The 21,105-nt window shown below is 40.2% G+C and overlaps 1 protein-coding gene across 4 annotated transcripts in view; it reads right to left on the bottom strand.

The window, feature by feature from the left end:
- Window positions 1-14,276: 14,276 nt before the first annotated feature.
- The window catches only part of LOC136875017 (hemolymph lipopolysaccharide-binding protein), a 97,880-nt gene continuing 91,051 nt past the window's right edge, over window positions 14,277-21,105 (bottom strand). For 3 of the 4 annotated variants that reach the window (XM_067148735.2, XM_067148734.2, XM_067148736.2), the window contains exon 5: window positions 14,277-14,626. In XM_067148735.2, coding sequence (XP_067004836.2) covers window positions 14,478-14,626 — 149 coding nt within the window. In that variant the 3' untranslated portion in view covers window positions 14,277-14,477. The remainder of the gene's footprint in view (window positions 14,627-21,105) is intronic. The other variant, XM_068227959.1, reaches the window with a different exon arrangement.

Below are 21,105 nucleotides of genomic sequence, written 5' to 3'. Positions count from 1 at the left end.
CTTGAACAAATTTGGGCGTTGAGCTAGGAGCTCGAAATTGTAAAACTAGGGTCTTGTAGCCCAAGAGAGTTAAAATTCTTGGATCCTGTTAAATTTTGTTGTTATTGATTGTAACACTCAGAAAATATAACCTTGTTAAAGTTTTAAATTAACTTTGATTTGGTAATTAGACCCATTCACCCAGGCAACTTCTTTCACCTCCGCTGATCCACCAACCACGGTAACAAGTGGTAGCAGAGCGTGGTTGAATGGGTCTTAATTAAGCCCCTTTTGACGGCTAAACATTCGATTTGTACTCTAACAATATTCTCAGTCGCTGGAAATTTCTTTTCCTAGTTTCTAAATTTGTAAAGTTTCTGTCATCATGTCCGGCCCTCACGAAGTTCTCCATCCCGGCTACTTGCGCAAGGAGGAATTGATTTATGAATTAGCTATTAGAAATGTTCAATCCGGAGGCACGGTTGCGGCATATACTACTAAGCTCAAAGAATCAGTAGGGTTACATATTAGTATCCCAACTTTGGGAGAGAACGATATTGATGAGGCTCTCTCTACGATCACGAACAACACTACTGAGCTAGCATCTGTAGTTAGTTTTTTTGAAGTAAGTGATCCATCTCCAAATCAACTTAAAAGAGTGCAGGCTAGCTTGTACCATTTTTATTATAGGGTGAGTGAACTATTGTCTCTTATTTTAAACGACGTTCAGGGGAAGGAGGCTAGTGCTCTTGTTGAACAACTTTCTAAAATGTCCAGTAAGGTTAGTCAATTGTTAACTGGGGTAACGGCTCCCAAAACCGATCAGCCCCTGTGGTAAACATAGCTAACGAGGAGGAGTCTTCCAAGGGTGAAGAAAGTAGGAAATCTGTTGCTACTCAACAGACGTCTGCCCCATTACGAAACGAGTCTGATCGTCGTACCTCATTTCCACCTTTCTTTTTGAATAACGCTGTCTCTGAAGCCTCTTCACCTCATAGGCCATTACTTGTTATGTCACCTGGCTTTAGTAGTTTGCCTCATCCTTTGGCTATGTTACTTAGGGGAACTTCTAAATTTTCGATCAATTCTACTAGTGATGTCATTTCATTTTTAAGATTTTTAGTTGAGTTTCAGGACCACGCCCTTGTGTTTTCTCTTTCGCCTTCTCAAATTCTTCAGATTATTTACCCTTACTCCATAGGTGTCCTCTCGGACAAGATCGTTAGAGCTATCGCTGAGCAATCTTCCATTGAAGACTTGCACGCCTATCTGCTAGCTAATTTCATTCCGGCTCGAACCAGGTCTTCCTTAATACAAAAGTATTCTTACAGGGTACAGCGACTGGATGAAAATCTTGCCGACTTCATCCAAGACATTAAGTTTTACACAAGGATATTTGCTCTTCATTTCCCAGAAGATCAAATTGTGCAGGCCATTGTGGAAGGGATTTCACCTCCCTACAGGTCATATCTGTGTTTTTCGTCGCGTCCTCAAACTTTTGCCGAATTAGAGGCTATGGATGTCTCAGCCGAAGGAGTTAGGTATGCTGACACATTACGTGTCGTTAAGGAGCCCCTTCCGTCCTCGAGTAATTTTCGGCCTCAACCTCGCCGATCCATCACCACCCGTAAGTGCTATGCGTATGGGTCTACATAACATCTCCGCAACAAGTGTCCTTTGATTAAATCCAGTGGGACAAAGAATGGAGCAGGGTCATCACAAGGATGTTTCAAGTGTAGCTCATTTAATCACATTGCCAAGAATTGCCCTAATGCCAATGGCACCCCCTCCTGTTCAACTTCTGGTGCAACTTCCACCAACGCAAATAGTCAAAAGTGACTAGTGGCTTCGTCTGAGTCGACGCGCTCAGCCCCTGTTAAACCCAACGAAATCTCAGGGAAATGTCAGGGCTCTTCTAATTTATCATTCGAAGGTCCCAAAGAATGTCTTAGGATTGCGGCGGAGACCCCCGCAATGGTACCCTTTCTCAAAATTGAGTTGAATAATGAACCGCTAACTGCCCTATTAGACTATGGGAGCGTTTGTTCTATTATTTCGGCTGAATGGTTCTCTAAATTAAAGTCTGTCTGTAAATTTCCCGATTATTGTTCGTCTTTGCTCCAATGTGCTTCGGCTAACTCCTCTCCCTTGGAAATTTTAGGTTTCATCCTTGCCAAAATTCGTATTTCAAAATTCACTTGGAAAGTAATACTCTTTGTGGCTAAGCACTTGTCTTGCCCCATTATATTAGCAGCGGATTTTATGTCTCATTCCGGTCTAGTGCTCGACATTCAGAGCAAGTCGTGCACCTACAAATTTGCCAATAATTTTAAAATTCCCTTGCTAAAATGTATTTCTTTGTCATGTTCATCTGTTTCGCCTACCCAGGATGAGATGTTGTTATACCTTAGACATCTATCTGAGGAGCAGGCTGACAGTATTCGTAAATTGTGTCAGTCGTTTCCTGATGTCTTTTCTGATACTCTCGGAGTTACTGACCTTAATGAATACAAGACTGAGGTCACGGATTCGATCCGCGATAGGTTTCCTCCTTGTAGGTTATCTCCACCTTAAATGAAGACTCTCAAGGAGATCATCGATCAGATGCTAAAAGATGGTATAATTCGACCCTCTAAGTCGGCGTACTCATCGCCTACTTTCCTGGTTCCGAAACCTCAAGGTGGCTTCAGGCCTGTGATTGACTATAGGGCTTTAAATCGGAAGGTCGAATTACAATCTGTGCCTCTTCCCGACCTTCATTCTTGTTTTCCGTGGTTTCGCAAAGCTAAGTTCTTCACCATGTTACACCTTAATCAGGCGTATAGTCAAATTCCACCCAGCCAAAGAATCCAAACATCTCAATGCTTTTGCCACGGATTGTAACTTGTATGAGTACAACCGCGTGCCTTTCGTGCTTCCTACGGAAGCAGCTGTGCTCACGAGACTGCTAGATAAGGTCTTCTCCGACATCAAGTTTGGATACATATACCATTATCTTGACGATGTCGTCGTATTTTCTGAGACCTTTGAAAAACACCTTGATCATCTGAATGAGGTCCTTAATCGCCTTCGTAAGGCAGGGTTAACTGTTAAGCTATCTAAGGTAGCTTTTGCCAAGCCTTCCATGTCATTTCTAGGGCATATTTTGTCACCCGATGGTGTTTCCATTGATCATTCTAGAACACGAGCCATCCGTGATTTTAAACCTCCCAAGGACAACAAGGATATTGCCAGGTTCATTGGCATAGCGAATTTATTCAGGAAATTTATTCCTAACTTCGCTAACAGAGCGGCGCCCTTGAACTTACTGCGCAGGAAAGGCGTCAAATTTGAGTGGGGGCCTTCTCAACAAGCCACTTTCGAAGATCTGAAATTAGCTCTTTCTAATGCCCCTGTCTTTCCTATGCCTGATTTCTCGAAGAAATTCATCGTCCAAATCGACGCGTCGTCCTCGGCGGTGGCTGCAGTGCTTCTTCAAGAGACTGAACTCGGAAGGCGACCCATCGCCTATGCATTTAGGACAATATCGGCTCAAGAAGCCAAGTATTCCATCTATGAACTTGAGGGTTTGGCAGTCTTATTTGCACTAGAGAAGTTCCGCCTCTATCTGGAACATGTCAAGTTCGACTTGGAAACGGATAATCAAGCCTTAAGTTGGGTCTTAGCTAGACCGCGTCGTACCGGTCGTATAGCCCGTTGGGCCATCAGAATTTCGGCCTTCCAGTTTGACGTTAGGCATATTAGAGGATCGGAAAATGTTGTTGCGGGTGGTTTAAGCCCCATGTTTGCTCATGATGCGGAGACCTCTGAACTGGAAGATAGTTCTTCTCTTACCGCACCCGTACCTTCTGGGGTAAGTGCCATTCTAACTGATGCCCCCATCTTGTTTAGAGATATTGAAAAATATCAACGTGAAGACCCAGTGCTGGCTCCTATTATGGAAACCCTTTCTTCTGGGGAACATGTCGTCCCTTATGTGTTGAGGAATGGGGTTTTATGTTGCCCGTCGGAGCACGATCAGAACATGAAAGTTGTGGTTCCAGCTGTCCTTGTACCCATTATCTTCAAGTATTACCAGGAGACCCCATTAGGGGGGCATTTAGGCATCTTCAAAACACGAGAAAAGATCCGAGAGTTGTTTATTTGGAAAGGTATTGTCGGTGAAATTCTTGAATTGGTAAAGGCTTCTAAATCTTGTTTGCTTCATAAGCCCACCTTGTCCATTAAGCTCGGTCCATTGTCATCTCATCAAGCGTCACGCCCCATGGAACGTCTCTATATCGACTACGTAGGACCCTTCCCCCAATCTAAGGGGAATGCCAACAAATTCATTCTTGTGTGTGTAGATGGTTTCACAAGACTTTCCTGGTTATTTCCGACTAAGCTGGCTACCGCTCAGTCCACCATCGCTTGTTTAAAAACCATCTTTGCTTCTTTTTGTCCGTGTCAATATATAGTTTCTGATAATGCTGAAGCCTTTACCTCCAATCTCTTCCGTAAATTCTGTTTTGATCTGTCCATCTCTCACGTAACTACTTCGGCGTATTATCCTCAACCATTTAAGGCTGAGCGGGTCAATCGTAATCTGAGATGGGCGTTCATTGCATTTCATCATGATGATCACACCAGGTGGGATACATCCCTGTATTGGTTGGCCTTCACTTTGAATTCGGCGGTTCATGAATCTTATAAGTTCACTCCTGCTTCCTTGATGTTTAAATTCGTACCTAACACGCCGCACTCTAACCTTTGTCTCGTAGTGATATTCTACCAGAGATAATAGATCCCGATAATATCAGAGATCTTTGGAAGAAGGCTAAGGCCAATCTTAAAGTCTCCCATGAAATGGTTAGGGAAGGATATGATCATGGACGGAGGCCCACCAATCTAAAAGTAGGAGATCAAGTCATGGTTAAAAAACTTTGATCCCGCGGGCAAGCTTGCCCCCAGATTTCACGGGCCGTGCATCATTTTAGATTTCCTGACTCCTGTTACATTATTGGTGAGCAATCCAGCCACCGAGAGGATCTCTAGGGTTCACCTCTATCAGGAGAAACCTGTGTAATGTCATTGTTAACTTAGCCATCTACGTTTGTCAACAGTGTGAAGGTTATACTTTTTGAGAGGCCTTCTGCCCTAATTTATCTTAATTGCCATAGACATATGCACTAGATGTACGATCATTCCCTCTGGTTTTCCTGCTGTCAGTTCCTGAGTGGCCATTACCAAGACCCCGCCTCATGCAGATCCACACGTGGCACGTTAAGCCTTCCACATCGCCCAGTCCTCAAAATCACCAATAAAGATCGTACCTTCTTTTCTCAAGTCTCCAACAACACTTTTCTCTCGCCGAGATCTTACTGTTTCAGTGCCCCGCAGCCGTTCGTCGCCGTACCGCCACTGAGGTGGGGTACGGGCCCACTCAACTCCCTTGATGTCTACCTGTGTACGGCGCGCCGGAGTCCATCTCCCGGCAAAGGCTGAAGTGCGGCGCCCCTACCGCCAATTCATCTGGGGACTGTAAATACACTTCTGATCTGCGGCGTCCTTCACCACGACTACCCCACTCATAGTAGCGGGAGAGGTGTATCTGAAGGTACTTAAGGGGTCCGGGCGACCTCAAACTGGATGTCGGCAGCGGTGGCAGGCTTTGCCGTCAAAAATACTCATATGTATTTCACATCCTGCAGCAACAGAGACACTCTAAAGCTGAAGTTTAACGAGTTGCTACCTGACTACTTCAAAAAAAATCCCCCTCAAAGTTAAAGAATATTTTTCTCAAAATTCTTCTGTGTTACCCTTTGGAAGGACATTTGGGGTGGGGAAGGTCTGTACCGGGAGGTACACCTCTACGCAGCACATTTAAATCTTGCGCCAATTAAAACCTCATCTACAGGAGAAACACTGAACTTGGAACTAGACCTACTTAAACTTTTCCTCAGAAGATGTCACTCCCGTAATTTTGTGATTATGAAGTACTGTGTGAATTTCAACTTGTTTTGTTTTCCATTGATCAAGACGTTGGACTTTCTCTCATAGATGTCACTACAAAAACTATGATCATGCATCCTGGTGCGAAGTGAAAGAATCTTTCAGAAGAAATTTTGTATTCATAAGTTTTTTTCTGTACTAAATTTTGTTCATTCATCTTTGGGTTGGCAATATTTACCTTTTCTTTCCGCCAGTTTTGAATTCAGCCAATCCCTAATTTCTGTAATTAATTTTCAGCCTATCACAGGCTTCTTCTTCAATTTTGTGTGTAACTTTTTCATCTACCTTTAAAAGTGAGAGGGTGTGGCTTGATTATTCATGAATGGTCTCGAACCTTACCCGAGGGTTTATAAACTGCCGATTTTCACATATCTTGGCCATTTGATCAACATCTAACTGAGTGCGTGTATGTGAAGCAGGAGGCGGGTGGTGCCGCTTTCATCAGGCAGCAGTTCTTCAGCAAGGTAATGGCCGTCTAACATCTTTATTTCTTGCTAGCTCAGCAGTTTAACCCGCGGGAAAGGTCTGACACTTTTACCATGTAACCTACTTTTCTAAAAATGTAATTTTCTGCCGGCTTATGTAAAAACATAAAATCTGCAACTGTAATTCGGGGATAGAGAGTGATTTACCCTCTCGAGCTCCCCTTCATATTGCTTTGAGGTGACTACGTTTTGTAACTGGTTTTCTTCCCTTCTCTAATGTCTTAAATTATTCTTGTACGAGTCACCTCCATAGTTTAGGAATAGCCCCTGTTTCATCGGCCTAGTGCCTTTTAGGTTTTAGAATGAGTATTTAGGAGTGCAAGTACACGCCTCCATCCATTTTGGTATTTCGGGCCATTTACTTAACCTGTTCTTTTCTGCTAAGGCCCAGTAGGTTGGGTAAAAGATACCCCCGTATCATTTTTGTAAGTTGTGCCTTGATGGTAATTAATTGTAAGGTCTGGTATTGCCTTGAATAGGCTTGTAAAACTGAGAGCGTGTCAGCTCTTTTCTAGTGTTTCAAGAATGCCTCTGGGAGGCTTGACATTGTAAAGTGGGAGCAAGTGCTCCATGTTATTAGGGGATTTCCGCCCTTGAACAAATTTGGGCATTGAGCTATGAGCTCGAAATTGTAAAACTAGGGTCTTGTAGCCCAAGAGAGTTAAAATTCTTGGATCCTGTTAAATTTTGTTGTTATTGATTGTTAACACTCAGAAAATATAACCTTGTTAAAGTTTGAAATTAACCTTGATTTGGTAGTTAGACCCATTCATCCCGGCAACTTCTTTCTCCTCTGCTGATCCACCAACCACGGTAATAATAACAATAATAATAATAATAATAATAATAATAATAATAATAATAATAATAATAATAAAAATAATAATAATAATTAGTATTAGTTTTTCACTGGTTCGGTCGCCACCGCCACCACAGACCCTCGGCAGAGGCCTCCACCGCATTGACCTCTGGCAAGGTCATGACCACGTGCTCATGTTTGTAAATAAAGCCACGTGCTTTTCCATAGCTGTCAAGCTGACAGCCACGTGCTTTTTTGACAGCTGTAATCCACCATCTTTATACAACAACAACAACGCTAATCTCAGTGCTGCCATCTTAACGGCACTAAACCTCATCCTTATGCATGTGGTAGCGGGCAATTTGAAAAATTAAACGGTTTTTTTGACAGTTGTCAAGCTGACAGCTGCCATCTTTAAACAATAGACGATCTATAACCTCAGTTCTGCCTTCCTGACAGCACTAAACCTCACGGATTCCACCTTAGGCACGTAGTAGCGGGCAATTTGAAAAATTCCACGTGCTTTTTTGACTGTTGTCAAGCTGACAGCTGCCATCTTTAAACAACAGACGATCGCTAACCTCAGTGCTGCCATCTTTATGGTACTAAACCTCACGGCTACCACCTTTGGCATGTGGTGGCGGGCAATTTGAAATTTCACGGGCTTTTTTGACAGCTGTCAGCGAACATCTTTAAACAACAGCCGATCGAAAACTTCAGTGCTGGCATCTTGACGGGTCTAAATCCACATGCCTGCAACCTTAGGCATGTAGTGGCGGACAATTTGGAAAATTCCATGTGCTTTATAACAGCTGTCAGCCACCATCTTTAACTACATGCACATGGCTTACTGCTAGCTTGACGGAAGTAAACTTTATAGCGCGGAATTTAAATTGATCTAAACGGGACTTAGCCACGCCGCAAGCAAGTAACCTGCCCTTCTCAACTTACTACGATCATAGTTATAAAGAAAGCGGCCCTTCTCAACATACTATTGTCTTAGTTTTTTATATCAAGATGCTGTTAGAAATGCCGGCCATGGGCGATTGCACAAGATGGCGTTTATACATGGGCACTTATGAGACGGCCTAGGGGCGATTGCGTAGGATGGTGGCTGTAAGATAGGCTGTTATGGCCTCTTCCTCCTCTTCCTCCTCTGTTAAGGCAAAGCGTTATGTCCCTATCGAACAAGTTTAAACATGCAATACTATAACGACGCGATTTTATGCTTAAGGCTAGATTGAGCACGTGCTATTATTCTGTTTTTAACCTGCAGCGATGACGTCATCATCGTTGTGCATGTTTAGACTTGATCCTTTTCTCATGCTTTTGTAGATAGAATGAATCGGTGTAAGGAGGCAAAGGAATGCAATAAGTACAACATTTTGAATGCAATCAAATATTTATTTCCAATGTACTACAACAGTGTTCGTTTTGCTGCTGACAAGGTTGGTATCCTTCTTAACAGCTTTCTGCGAAGAGGTAGCATGCTTCCAAAATGCCTCCTGCGACATTGAAATTGTACAAAACATATAGAAGTAAATTATACTAAGTATGTTATGCTTTACAAAGAAGACAATGCAATTCTTACCTTGTTGTTATCCATGTGGTTTCTTCCTTTTTCGAATCATCATCATCCTGTACTAGAAAACGTTCATCCATGCACTGTATACAGTGTTCAATCCTCGGATTTGGTCCATCCAAATCATCATCACCTTTTTCCCCACGATGCTTGTAATGACTTTGAAAGGTTCTGCATAAAGCTACATCGATTGACATCTTACTGTGTGGAGGAAGGATGTCCCAAAAATCATGTACGTAAGGGACAGCGTACATAGATAAAAATCCTGGCGGTAAATACTGAATGAGATATTTTGGCATGTCATATAAAGTTCTATGTTTATAGAACATCTTAATAGCCTCGTTTACTCGTGTGAGATAAATAAGATGTTGCGTATGAGCATGCGAACAGCATGCACATTCACAGTTTTGTTTGTTGTACTCTTTCAGTTCTTCACACTTCACTTCACTCTTTACACTACTGTTTCCATTCACAACCATACTTATGAGAAGTGTGGGGAAACTTGCCTTCCGAAAGAACCTAAGTTCAGTCATTTTTACTTACCTTATTTAAGTCATCCTGGAGATATGCAGCTGGAACATAATCTTCAAGACTAATGCAAAATGACGAACGCAAAAAATATTTTTTCTCTTATAATGATATCTGTGCATGATATCGTCAGTGAAAATAGGTTTGACTGAGGTATAAATAGTCGCGGTTAAAAATATGAAAACGAATAGGATTCTTGAAACCAGGAGATACAACAATGTAATTTTTATTTTAAAGCAACTACTTTTCTACACGCTTTAGAACACTACAGACTACATCATTAATTCTGACACACTTACTTTCGTCTCTTAAACAACCTTAAAATACAGCACTAAAATTGCTCTTACCATTTAGAATTTTTATATTTGGAGTCGGTCCATCTCCTCTTTTCTTCGATTGTAGTATCGATTACGACTATTTGCAGTTACGTCCACTGATATCTTAATATTGAAGTCAGAACTTTCCAAATCTGTAGGAGCTTGAGCTGTTAGAAACAGAGTAAGCTTCTATGTTCATAGTAAACTGTAATAGCCTTGCTCACTAGTAGCGTTACACTCGATGCAAGATTTGCACTTGCCAGTTCCTCTCATATGTTTCCTATCAGGATGAATTGCTTCGTTGGCTCTACTTTCACTTCTTTGCTCCATGATCTTCGGTGTAGGAGAACGCACTCGTGTTACTTCTGTAGAAATAACGTTATTTATTGTCTGTTAGCGATATTCAGTATTGGATAGTAATTAAGCAGGTTTGCGAATAACGAGGAAATAAGCTGTATTGTTAGCAGGAACACATTCGGATGTTTCAAATTCTAGACGATTATCGAAAGGATATTTCTTCATAGGCAATTCATGATAACTGCAATCCGTAATTAAAATTCGTTGCTTACTTTAAAATTCCTGAGGAGAATATAGTGTGCGATCTTCCCACCGGTTGATATGATGATTAAAATGTCCAGAGGATAACATGGAGTACGTAAAATTAATTTTACTCCTAATTATAGTCCATGTTTCTGTAGTGATTACACGTGATTACACGTGATGATCACGAGAATACCATCGAACAGAATAATTGGTTGATCAGACTCATAGAGTTCTTTCGGTGTTAGTTCTCTCGCTGAAAAAACGAGCAACTGTCGAATCGAATCAGAGTGTCATTTGACGTAAACATTAATAGAAGATTCTGTGTGTATAACTAAAACTGTCATCACCAAAATGTTAATTCTACATTGTGTTCGTGAATATCGGCTACTCTATATAAATGTCTACCGGTAGGGTTAGGTAGGGTAATGCCATTCCAACAATAATAGAACTTCTTTAAACCACCTCCTGCATTATGGATTTGATTGATGTTTTCAAACGGCACTAGTCCAATAATTTGCGGCTGATGATCGAGTTTGTAGATTAAAGTAAGATACTTACAGAGACTTGGCCCCTCCATCAGAGCTCATACAAAGCAGTGCAGACACTGATTAGAATAAAAACCGTTTACAAAATCTGAATACGCGCATGCGTCTATTTCGTGCACGAAACATTATTCGACGTATGTTGAAGATCTCCAAGTTGTTCGAAAGTTCATTGTTTCATATTTGAGAACGCAACTCGGTACACCTCTTGAAGAGATTTCCACATCTACATCATTGTCTAAGCCTACTGCAAGTTCTGTTACAGCGCAAGCGTCTCAAAATGAGGAGAATCAGCATGAGTTGCAGTCTGCCGTCTGACAGATAGGTGACTGCTGATCTCTCCCGCGAGCCACGGCTCACCGGCGTCGAGCCTGATCGCTAGAGGGGATTGCTGAGTGGAAACCGCTGGATGCTCACTTGGCGAGCCGTAGCAATATTTCTGGTGGACTGTGAATATTCATTTGTTTTGGGGCGCCCCTCTCCTTCCTAAATCAATGAATAACCGGTTACTAACCTGACCGATGGGCACACTCCTACAGTTTTTATGGTTAGGACAGTTAATAATAATAATAATAATAATAATAATAATAATAATAATAATAATAATAATAATAAAATAATAATAATAATAATAATGTTACTTGCTTTACGTCCCACTAACTACTTTTAGGGTCTTCGGAGACGCCGATATGCCTGAATTTAGTCCCTCAGGAGTTCTTTTACGTGCCAGTAAATCTACCGACGCGAAGCTGTCGTATTTGAGCACCTTCAAACACACCGGACTGAGCGAGGATCGAACCTGCCAAGTTGGGGTTAGAAGGCCAGCGCCTTAACCGTCTGAGCCACTCATCCCGGCAGGTTAGGACAGTTAGGTTAGGATATGACGTCGTGATGACACCTCTTCCTTGATGATACTTACCTCGGGAATTTCCTAGCCTAATGAACAAGGTCAAATCCGACACTGCTGAATATTATCTGCAGTTTCATTATAACATGTTGTGTGGAAGACGTAAGGTGTAAGGAGGATTTCTGTGTATCTTCTACCTAATAATTTTATCATCATCGTGACTTTAGGTCGTCGGTGAGATACGGAAACCCGTTCGGGTTTTCCGGCAAGTTTTGAACTTCGAGTGACTGAAAACACGGCGAAGCATGATAATTGCTCTGCGGTCGAGAAAATGCAGGGTAGCGTGTTCGTCTTTGAATGGAAACCCAACACCTCGTGTAAAAATTTTAAGTACTATATAAGATGACCTGTCCCTGATTGAACGGTCAGCGTAAGGTTTCAGTGTCAGACAACCCAGGGCTCGATTGCCGTTGGGGTTGCGGTTCTTAAGTTACTATAATTACTTCCTCTGTTTCGGGACTGGTCTTCAGTGTATATCTCAGTACACATCTCCATCTGCAACAGAACACATCACACAACAAACCACCTCATAAACACGCTATAGTAAATGAATTCCTCCACATAAGTTTGCCACGAGGAAAGTTGTACCGCCATAAAACGGGGCTGACCACTAACACATTATAGAACCCGGATAACTTGGAAGATTCCAGAGAGAAGTACGCAGTAAATATCCTCTTACAAAATTTAATATAATAATATCTGTCTGTCGGACCGATCCTTAACACATTTTGTATACTTAACTTTCTAGGAAACTGCGGGTAACCCTATCTACAAGAAATTTGAACAGCCGTTTCCAACTGTACAGCCTCAAGGACAGTGTCTTGAAGCGTAAGATATTTCGTTGTGGATACAAATGGGCAGAAGGACCAGTACTTTCCCAAGCGGCTTCGCCTGCTTTGCTCAGGAGGGACCATGTGGAAGTTGGGAAGTTGGGACGCATAGGCAAGGAAGAGAGAAGAAAGTGCCGGTGACGTCAAGTTAGGCACCATCCTGTCACTTGCCGTAAGAAGTGGGAAACCACGGAAAACATCTTCGATGATGAATGAAGTGGAAATCGAAACCCCTCCACTCAGTTGAAATCTTGAGGCTAAGTGGTCGCCGTCTACATATCGGACTAACTGACAAATTTCGTGCTAGAGCTGGGAATCGAACCCCTGTCTTCGTGGGTCAGAACATTAATATGATGATTATTGAGGTCACAGCAAGACTACCCTGTAAGGCAAACCCTTCGTACCAAAACTATTCGAAGAACATGACATTCCGTCAAATATTTGTTGTAAATACATCTCGCAAATGATGGAGTTTTATGTCGTACAAGGTTTTTAGGTATAGTTCGTAACATGTGCTGTTAATTCTTGTACACTTTGCTTCAGTTTTCAAACAGAGACCAGTTCCTTCCACATTCGATAAGTAAAGCAGTGCTACGTTACATTACAGTAGGTAAATGAAATGTCGTACGGCTTTTAGTGCCGGGATATCCCAATTACATTAGGTTATTACGGGTTATGGGAAAACTCTACTCAAAGACGACATACTTCCAAGGCGCGCGACAAAAAACAGCCTACAAATATGTCGGCGGTTAACCACATGTGACATTGCTCTGCTAGCTGCCTGTAAATAAACAGATAAATACGTTTTGTTTCTTGTATTAGAGATATGACGATTCGAATATTTCATCAATTCGCGTAACTCGAGTTTGGGCTATAGTCGAAGAGTCCAGCAGGCAGGAGACGTGAAGTTCGCATTGTTTCGTGTGAGAGGCGCGTGAGAGAACTCGAATATGATGTGTATTCACAGAATTTACTCGAATATACAGACTGCTTACCTACTTCAGTCACAAAATAGAAACAATCGTATTGGCAGTATTCAATTAGTAAGCAAAGCAAAGTCACCTCCGTACAGGCCATGAAGTCCCTTGGAGGAGTGAAAGGTAAAGGCTTCCACCATTGTTAACCTCGGCACGTGATAGGGTAAAGTGGTTAGTTCTACGCCCGGCCGCCTTTGCCTCCAGGAATTAACTTGGTACTCATTTTTGGTGTAGGGTGAGTGAACCTTAGGGCCATATGCACCTCCGGAAGTGGAAATCTCGTTTCTTAAATTTTACGACTTCCTGGCGGGGATTCGAACTCACGTCCTTCCGGGCGAACCTAGCACGCTTTTACCTCCTCGGCCAGGCAGCCCCTATTCAATTAGTAATACCGTGTATTAAATAAGATAACGTTTAGAATTCTTCTCAAATATACGTAAACAAGTTAGCGGTCCCAAACCTTTTAATAATACAACTAAATCTAATGGGAAAATATCTAAATAATTTGTAGAAATACTATAAAAACCTGTTTCTTGTTGATGTTTGGAATCAAAATATCAGTAAATCAATCAATCTTCAGAAGGAACTCAGCCACTCATGGGGGCAATTTGGCTAGTTCGGATCTGTGACCTCATGCTTGAGCAAACAGCGATTTCTTTCCTCGAGCTTCAGCAAAACGTCATTCGAGTTGATTTGAATCGATGTTTGACTCGAGTTAAACAAGGTGGAATTTTCTTCTCACCATATGACTATGTTGTATTGTTTCAGGTCAATAAACATAAATTACAAAATTCACTACGTCTTTAATTGAGATTTTATTTAGTATTCACCAACTACAGTTAACCATGTTTTCACATAATCTGTAAACAGAGCGACTTATAAAACTATTTTATAAGGAACAGGTTCATCAGGTATAATGTACGGACTGAATATGCAAGAATCCTATCCTGCAGACAGTGGACACTTTGAACAACCTGAAATGATAAAATGGTTACATTTACTGTTCGCAGATAAAGGCATGTTTATTAAGTTGTGAGGTGTCAAAAAGAAGACCATCCATATCTGCAACGACGTAGTTTTGTTTGGATCCTCCATCAGGTTGGCCAGATTTCCACCTAGAATACCCCGTTTTATCCAGCGGCTCACCTGGAAATATAAAACACAAATAGGCTATGTCGCAGAAGATATTTTAAAATGACAACATAATGACATAGAGAGAATCAGCGATAGCAACGCCATTGACGTGCTGAGGGAGAAATTGGGTTTGAGGCCATAAATAATAATATGTTTTAAGATATGTCAAATAAATTAAAAAAGGCCGCACATTAAAGATTTAGTAATAAAGCAGTACACTTTACCGCAGTCTGATGAAGGACATGTTGATCTGGAAAAATCTAGTCGCTCCGTGGTATACATGAGTTGTAAAAAGATACTGGTCATTATTAATTAATATCCTCATGTTGCATGTAAACTAATCTTATATCACGTTTAGACAACCAACAAAGAAATGAGTTGTGTTTGAAGTACAGGTCGTATCACAGAAATTTGGGAAAATTGTAGCAATAGATTTCTCTCACCAAAGCAAGGAAAATGTGTCTCTGAAATGTGCACGCTAAATAGTTCGTTTTTGAGTTTATTGTTAATATTGTTATTATTAATATTATCATTAGTAGTAATATTACCATATATCAAAATGGATATGTGTGCGGGTGTGTGTGTGTAAATGACACATCCCCTATTAAACCACTGAGCAATTTCAACCTAACTTGGTAGAGTTATGATTTACTGCCTTGAGACGAGCATTCCCTAGCACAATTAGAGTTGAGGTTCAAGAGGGTTTAAGTATAAAACTAATCGAAAATAGTGTTGAATCCACATTTTTCGCGGTCACTGAAGTGAATTGTGACACTCCGATTTTTTAAATGTCGAAGATCATCCCCTTTTGGGTGTGAGAGGAGGGGTAGAGAGATATAAAAATAATAAAAAATATGTCGAATCCATAGTTTTCGTTGTCGCTGAAATGAATAATAACACTCCGGATTATTTTAAAGTCCATGTTCAACCCGCTTTTGAGTGTGGGGGGGGGGGAGACGGGGGAGTGATATATAAAAATAATCAAAAATAGGATCGAATCCTTACTTTTCGGGGTCACTGAGATAAATAGAAACTACTTAGGATCGTTTAAAGTCCAAGTTCTGCCCTTTTCGGGCGGGCCGCGAGGCGGGAGTGGATATAAAAGTAATTTTAAGTAGTGTCGAATCAATAGTTTTCGGAGTTGCTGAGATTAATAGTAACACTCCGGTTGTTTTAAAGCCCAACTTGGTATTGTGATCGTATCGGTCATGTACATATTTAATTATTATTTTAGCCAGTGAAAAACCTTTGTTAAGCTCCCTCGTACATGTTACAGAAAGTTGCATTAGGTTGCACATGCTTACACAACCTTCTGACTTAGTAAACACCACTCCGTCTTAACTAAAATAATCCCCAGATAGAGAGAGAGAGAGATGAAATATGTCCAGCCAGAAAAATCGATAATGATACCTCCACCCGTTAAAAAAAAATGGCCGCACGCAGCGATGCCAGCTTGCGAGCTTCATTTGTATGATAAGATTTCGAGATATGGATAACAATTAGTATGGGAAACCTCGGGACGTTATATGATTTCATTATAGACATCTGCCAAAATTCCAATTTTTTATAATATATTAACGTGTGGAAAAATACGCGATTATTTGCATTATATAACAGCTAAGTGTCAGTACGCTTACTATGTACGCAGAACTACCATGGAAGACTCTGTAGGGGAAATATTTGAATAATTAATTGTAAATAAACGGCCGATCAACGCAGGTTCCGCACATAACTAGAATACTTAAGAATCTGAGTCACACGTTTGACTGCATTACCGATGTCATACGACACGTTGAACTATTAATTAAAAAAGTAGTGGGGACTTGCCACTGTCTGTTGCATGAGGGGGAGAAATCTTTTAAAAGGAATGGCGGTGATGACACCAGTATCCACTTGACGCGAAGGATCCAAGACAGAACCACGATTTGCTGGTATTCGGATTTATTTAGCACTAGCTGATGTACCCGTGCTTCGCTACGGGATTCTCAGAAATACTGACTTTGTGGTTTTCTTAACCTGAAATGAACATAGGTCATTACAAAAACGTAAGTATGAATGTAGCGATTAAAATCAATGCTATCATATAAAATACTCGATCAAATGGAAAGCCGCACGTTATATCACTTTTAACGAACAGTGCTGCGGTTAGATTGCGGTGCCAATCTAATAGTCCAAAGTTCCAGAGCTGGGATGACCAGGCCGCAGATTGCCATGAACACTCATCTGCCATTATTCCGCTAAATATGCACACTGTTCATTCCAATCAGTGCCTCAGAGTAGGGATTGAATAGCCCGAATGCTATGATGATCCAGTGTGTTACGTACCAGTAGTATCAGAAAATTTATAAACCAGGGGAATGCCATGCTAAAGAAGAAAGTTATCTAACTCCCCAACTACTTCCCATCAATATTCAGGCAGGCTGTTACACTCTGTACGACTGGGCGAGTTGACCGTGTGGTTAGCGGTGCGCAGCTGTGAGCTTGCATCCGAGAGATAGTGGATTCGAACCCCATTGTCGGCAGCGCTGATGATGGTATTCCGTGGTTTCCCACTTTCACACCAGTCAAATGCTGGGCCTGTACCTTAATTAAGGCCTAAGGCACTCCTAGCCCTTTCCTATCACATCGTCGCCATAAAACCTATCTATGTCGGTGCGACGTAAATCAAATAAAAAATACTCTGTACGCAGCAGTAATCCCATCTAACGGAGATGAAGGGCAACAGATGACACAAAGCACATCACGACAAACAATGGTCAATGTAATGTTATTGTTGATCAATGTTATGAGTTTTCTATATTGTAGGCCTTCACATTTAGTTTTCTTTCGACTATGTGATTTGTAAAATATTTTATACCATAAACTGTAGTTTCTTATTCTCCGACTTTACATACCGATTTTCATTAAATACTGTTTACCCATTTCTGGTTACTCGGTGCTGATATGGACTTAGTAACAAAAATCCAAAATCATGAATATCCTTCTGATCATAGCCAGTACGGTAACAATGTATAAGACATGAATAATAGGAAATTGAATACTATATAACCTTAGTTATGTGGCATTCATCGATTACACCTCTAATAAGAAATATTTGAGAATTACATTTTAGGCCTTCCCCTAAACTACCATTTCACTCAGCGTGAATAAAATAATTTACAGTCTAAACTATAGCGACTTATTTCCTGACTTTGCATACCGATTTTCATCAAGATAGGACTACTAATAACAACAATATTTGAGAATTATATTTTAGGCCTTCCCCTAAACTACTATTTTTCTCAGCGTGAATACAATTATTGAAAGCCTAGATTGTAGCAACTTATTCCCCAACTTTGCATACCCATTTTATTTAAAATACGATCACTAATAACATAAATAGTTGAGAATTCAATTTTAGGCCTTCCCCTAAACTACCATTTCACTCAGCGTGAGTAAAATGATTTATAGCCTAGATTGTAGATGCTCATCCCCCGACTTTACATACCGATTTTCATTAGACCACTAATAACATAAAATCGGGCCGATGACCTTCGATGTTAGGCCCCTTTAAACAACAAGCATCAATAACATAAATAGTTGAGAATTCAAATTTTAGGCCTTCCCTTAAACTACCATTTTACTCAGCGTGAGTAAAATGATTTATAGCCTAGATTGTAGAGGCTCATACCCTGACTTCACGTACCGATTTTCATTAAATTCTCTTCAACCGTTTTCTCGTGATGCGTGTACAGACAGACAGACAGACAGACAGACGGACAGACAGACAGACAGACAGGCAGACAGACAGACAGACAGACAGACAGACAGACAGACAGACAGAAATTACGGAAAAGTAAAAAGTGCATTTTCTTGTTGCTATGAACATGACCGATACAGAAATACCATTATTTTCAAATTCTGAGCAATGTACAGACAAAACTCTTATTTTATATATATAGATTTCAGACTGGAAATATACAGTTTACATCTTCGAGACTGTTATAATTATCTACAAACGATAGTATTAAAAGGGTTGAAGTTATGTGACCGCAAGAACGGTGTTATTGTATTTTTTTTAAAGTGACGCAACAGGTGTTAATATCATGAAAGTGTTACAGTATTTTTTATGTTAAAGTGACGCAATAGATGTTAATATCATCGAAGCTGTTATAAGTGTAGAAGATAACCATGGATTATGAACGCGCTCAGCGGGAGTAGCAGTGGACATGAACCCGTGACCAACGTCAGCACCATGGAAGCTTAAAAAAGAAAAATGAGGGCCTTTTCCCTAGGCCCGAGCTTGGATTTTTACGACATGATGATAAGTACTAAAATGTAATATTTTTTCAAAAAAAAGCGCGGTTATTTTATATGTAGATCACATAAGTTAGGTGAGAAATGTAAATTGCACGTATTCTTGAATTAGAGAGAACTTGTGAGTGGTCTTCATATTCATTTATATTCATCTTCATGGAATTAATGCTTCATGGGCTTAGAAATATATATCTAACGTAATGCATGTACATGATTTGATGAAAAATATTAGTTAGTCTGAGAGTGCTTAGATTAGGCAAATAAAAATAAAAAATGCAGATTTGTATTTGTACTGACCCAAAACCGAAATATGTGTAATTTATTTACGTGACATCCAAGCTCATTGTGATAATGCACGGTGATTATGCCTTCAAAATGGACTATCGGCTGTTAACATCAGGATAGGAAGGCACTCTTATTTTCACGTCATTAGAGTGCTTAAAGCAGGCCGGCTGCGCCTGAATGCTGTGTGCATGGAATAATGGAATAGGACCTCGTTATTTGCGTAACTTGTGATATGCCTGGACAACGAACAAACGCCCTCCCATTGAGATTAGTGTTTTCCTTTAATGTAAAATATTTTCCCTTTCTGTATATGAGAATAACATTATGGATATGTTTAAAATCCATATTTGATTTTATTGGTTTGAGTTTAAATTGTAGGAAAAACCTCGGCTGTTTTCTGTAATCGGATGGAAGCGAACCTGGTCATTCTGAGTTGAAGGATGTGAATATGAGAAATGAACAGTGGCTTGATATTGTATTAAAGAATTGTGACAGGACAGTGAATTTATAAGCCAGTGGAGCTTTGGAAATATGATATGAGAATACGTATTGAAATGAGATTATTTAACAATCATGGATTAGAGACGATTTGGTTTCGCCTTGAAATGTTGAGAAGATATTTCTGCCACACCAGGCCATTATTTGCTATGGCATTGACGTCCAGAGATTTACGATTTGAAGGGGAAACGGGAGTGCCCGTCCCTTGTAGAGGGTCACTGCTTACTGCATTGTTCGAGCCAGCCCACTAAGAATGAATACATGAAAGTTAGCACAAAACCGATTATAGTTCAAAGCATACTTTTAACTTTTTCATGTTTAATTTTATAATGAAATAACATAACCGGAACGCCAGTATTATTATTTATTTGTTGACCCTATGATTAATTAAGAAAGGGAGTTTTTATAGACCCGTTTGTCGATGCCATCCTGGATATCATCGGTTCGAGTTCTGAGGCAACCATGGATTTTCGTCGTCACTTGATTTTTTCTTTTTCATAATACAGCCAATTGCATGCGCATATTGTTTATTGTTCCTTTTAAATTATGTGTACATATTTTCCTCTTTTATACATTCTTTTAATTGTGTTTTACATTTTTATTTGGATGACAAAACAAGCTCTATTTCGTTATTTGTCATTAGATTCTTTGGGATGTGGATTCGATTTCTGGACCCGACATTGGTCATTGTTATTTATTTTATGATTATGATCTCATCGACTAGTATTCACTTATTCTTTTGTTTACTTATTTGCAATATAATTAATTTATCTAGGTGACCACTTCAAGTTATCTTCAATTTTTTTGGTCTATAGATAATTGTTTCTTCTGATAGTGAAGAAAGTTCTTCATGATAACCGTCGCATTTATAAGGATATATCTGATTTTAAAAAATATGTTATACAGATTTTAATGTAATATTTATCGTCATGTCGGGAAGAGGAAAGAGGGAAAGGAGAAATCAACTTTGACATTTTACAATTTTGTATTTAGTCCATTGGACATTGCATATTCAATTATGATTATATTATAAGTATTCAGGGTCAGTTTTAATTAATTTGATTTATCAAGGCTTAATAAATAGGTAATTAAACTTTTGTTTGCCTGTCATTTTGGCGGAAAACATTGTATCCCAAGTTTTCTTCCGTTCATTTATGCCTTTGAGCTAGTTATGTGTTATTTTCTTTGATATTTTGCCGCGAACGCACCATGGCCCTGGGAGGTCGGTGGTTTGATTCTATGGAACGGAAGGGTGCAGTTGATCCTTGCACGGTCGGAAGAGCTTTTGCTCACCCATCATTCTGAAAATATTTTTTTCGTTCTTTCCAGATGAGGTGGCATTTGACTCTAGACTAAAAAGGTCCCTTTCCATCAAGCGCCTTGGCTTATGGTGCCATATGGCGGTATCCAGA

The sequence above is a fragment of the Anabrus simplex genome, chromosome 5 (assembly GCF_040414725.1).
Source record: "Anabrus simplex isolate iqAnaSimp1 chromosome 5, ASM4041472v1, whole genome shotgun sequence".
NCBI lineage: Eukaryota > Metazoa > Arthropoda > Insecta > Orthoptera > Tettigoniidae > Anabrus > Anabrus simplex.
This window is presented reverse-complemented; position numbering and strand designations above follow the sequence as displayed.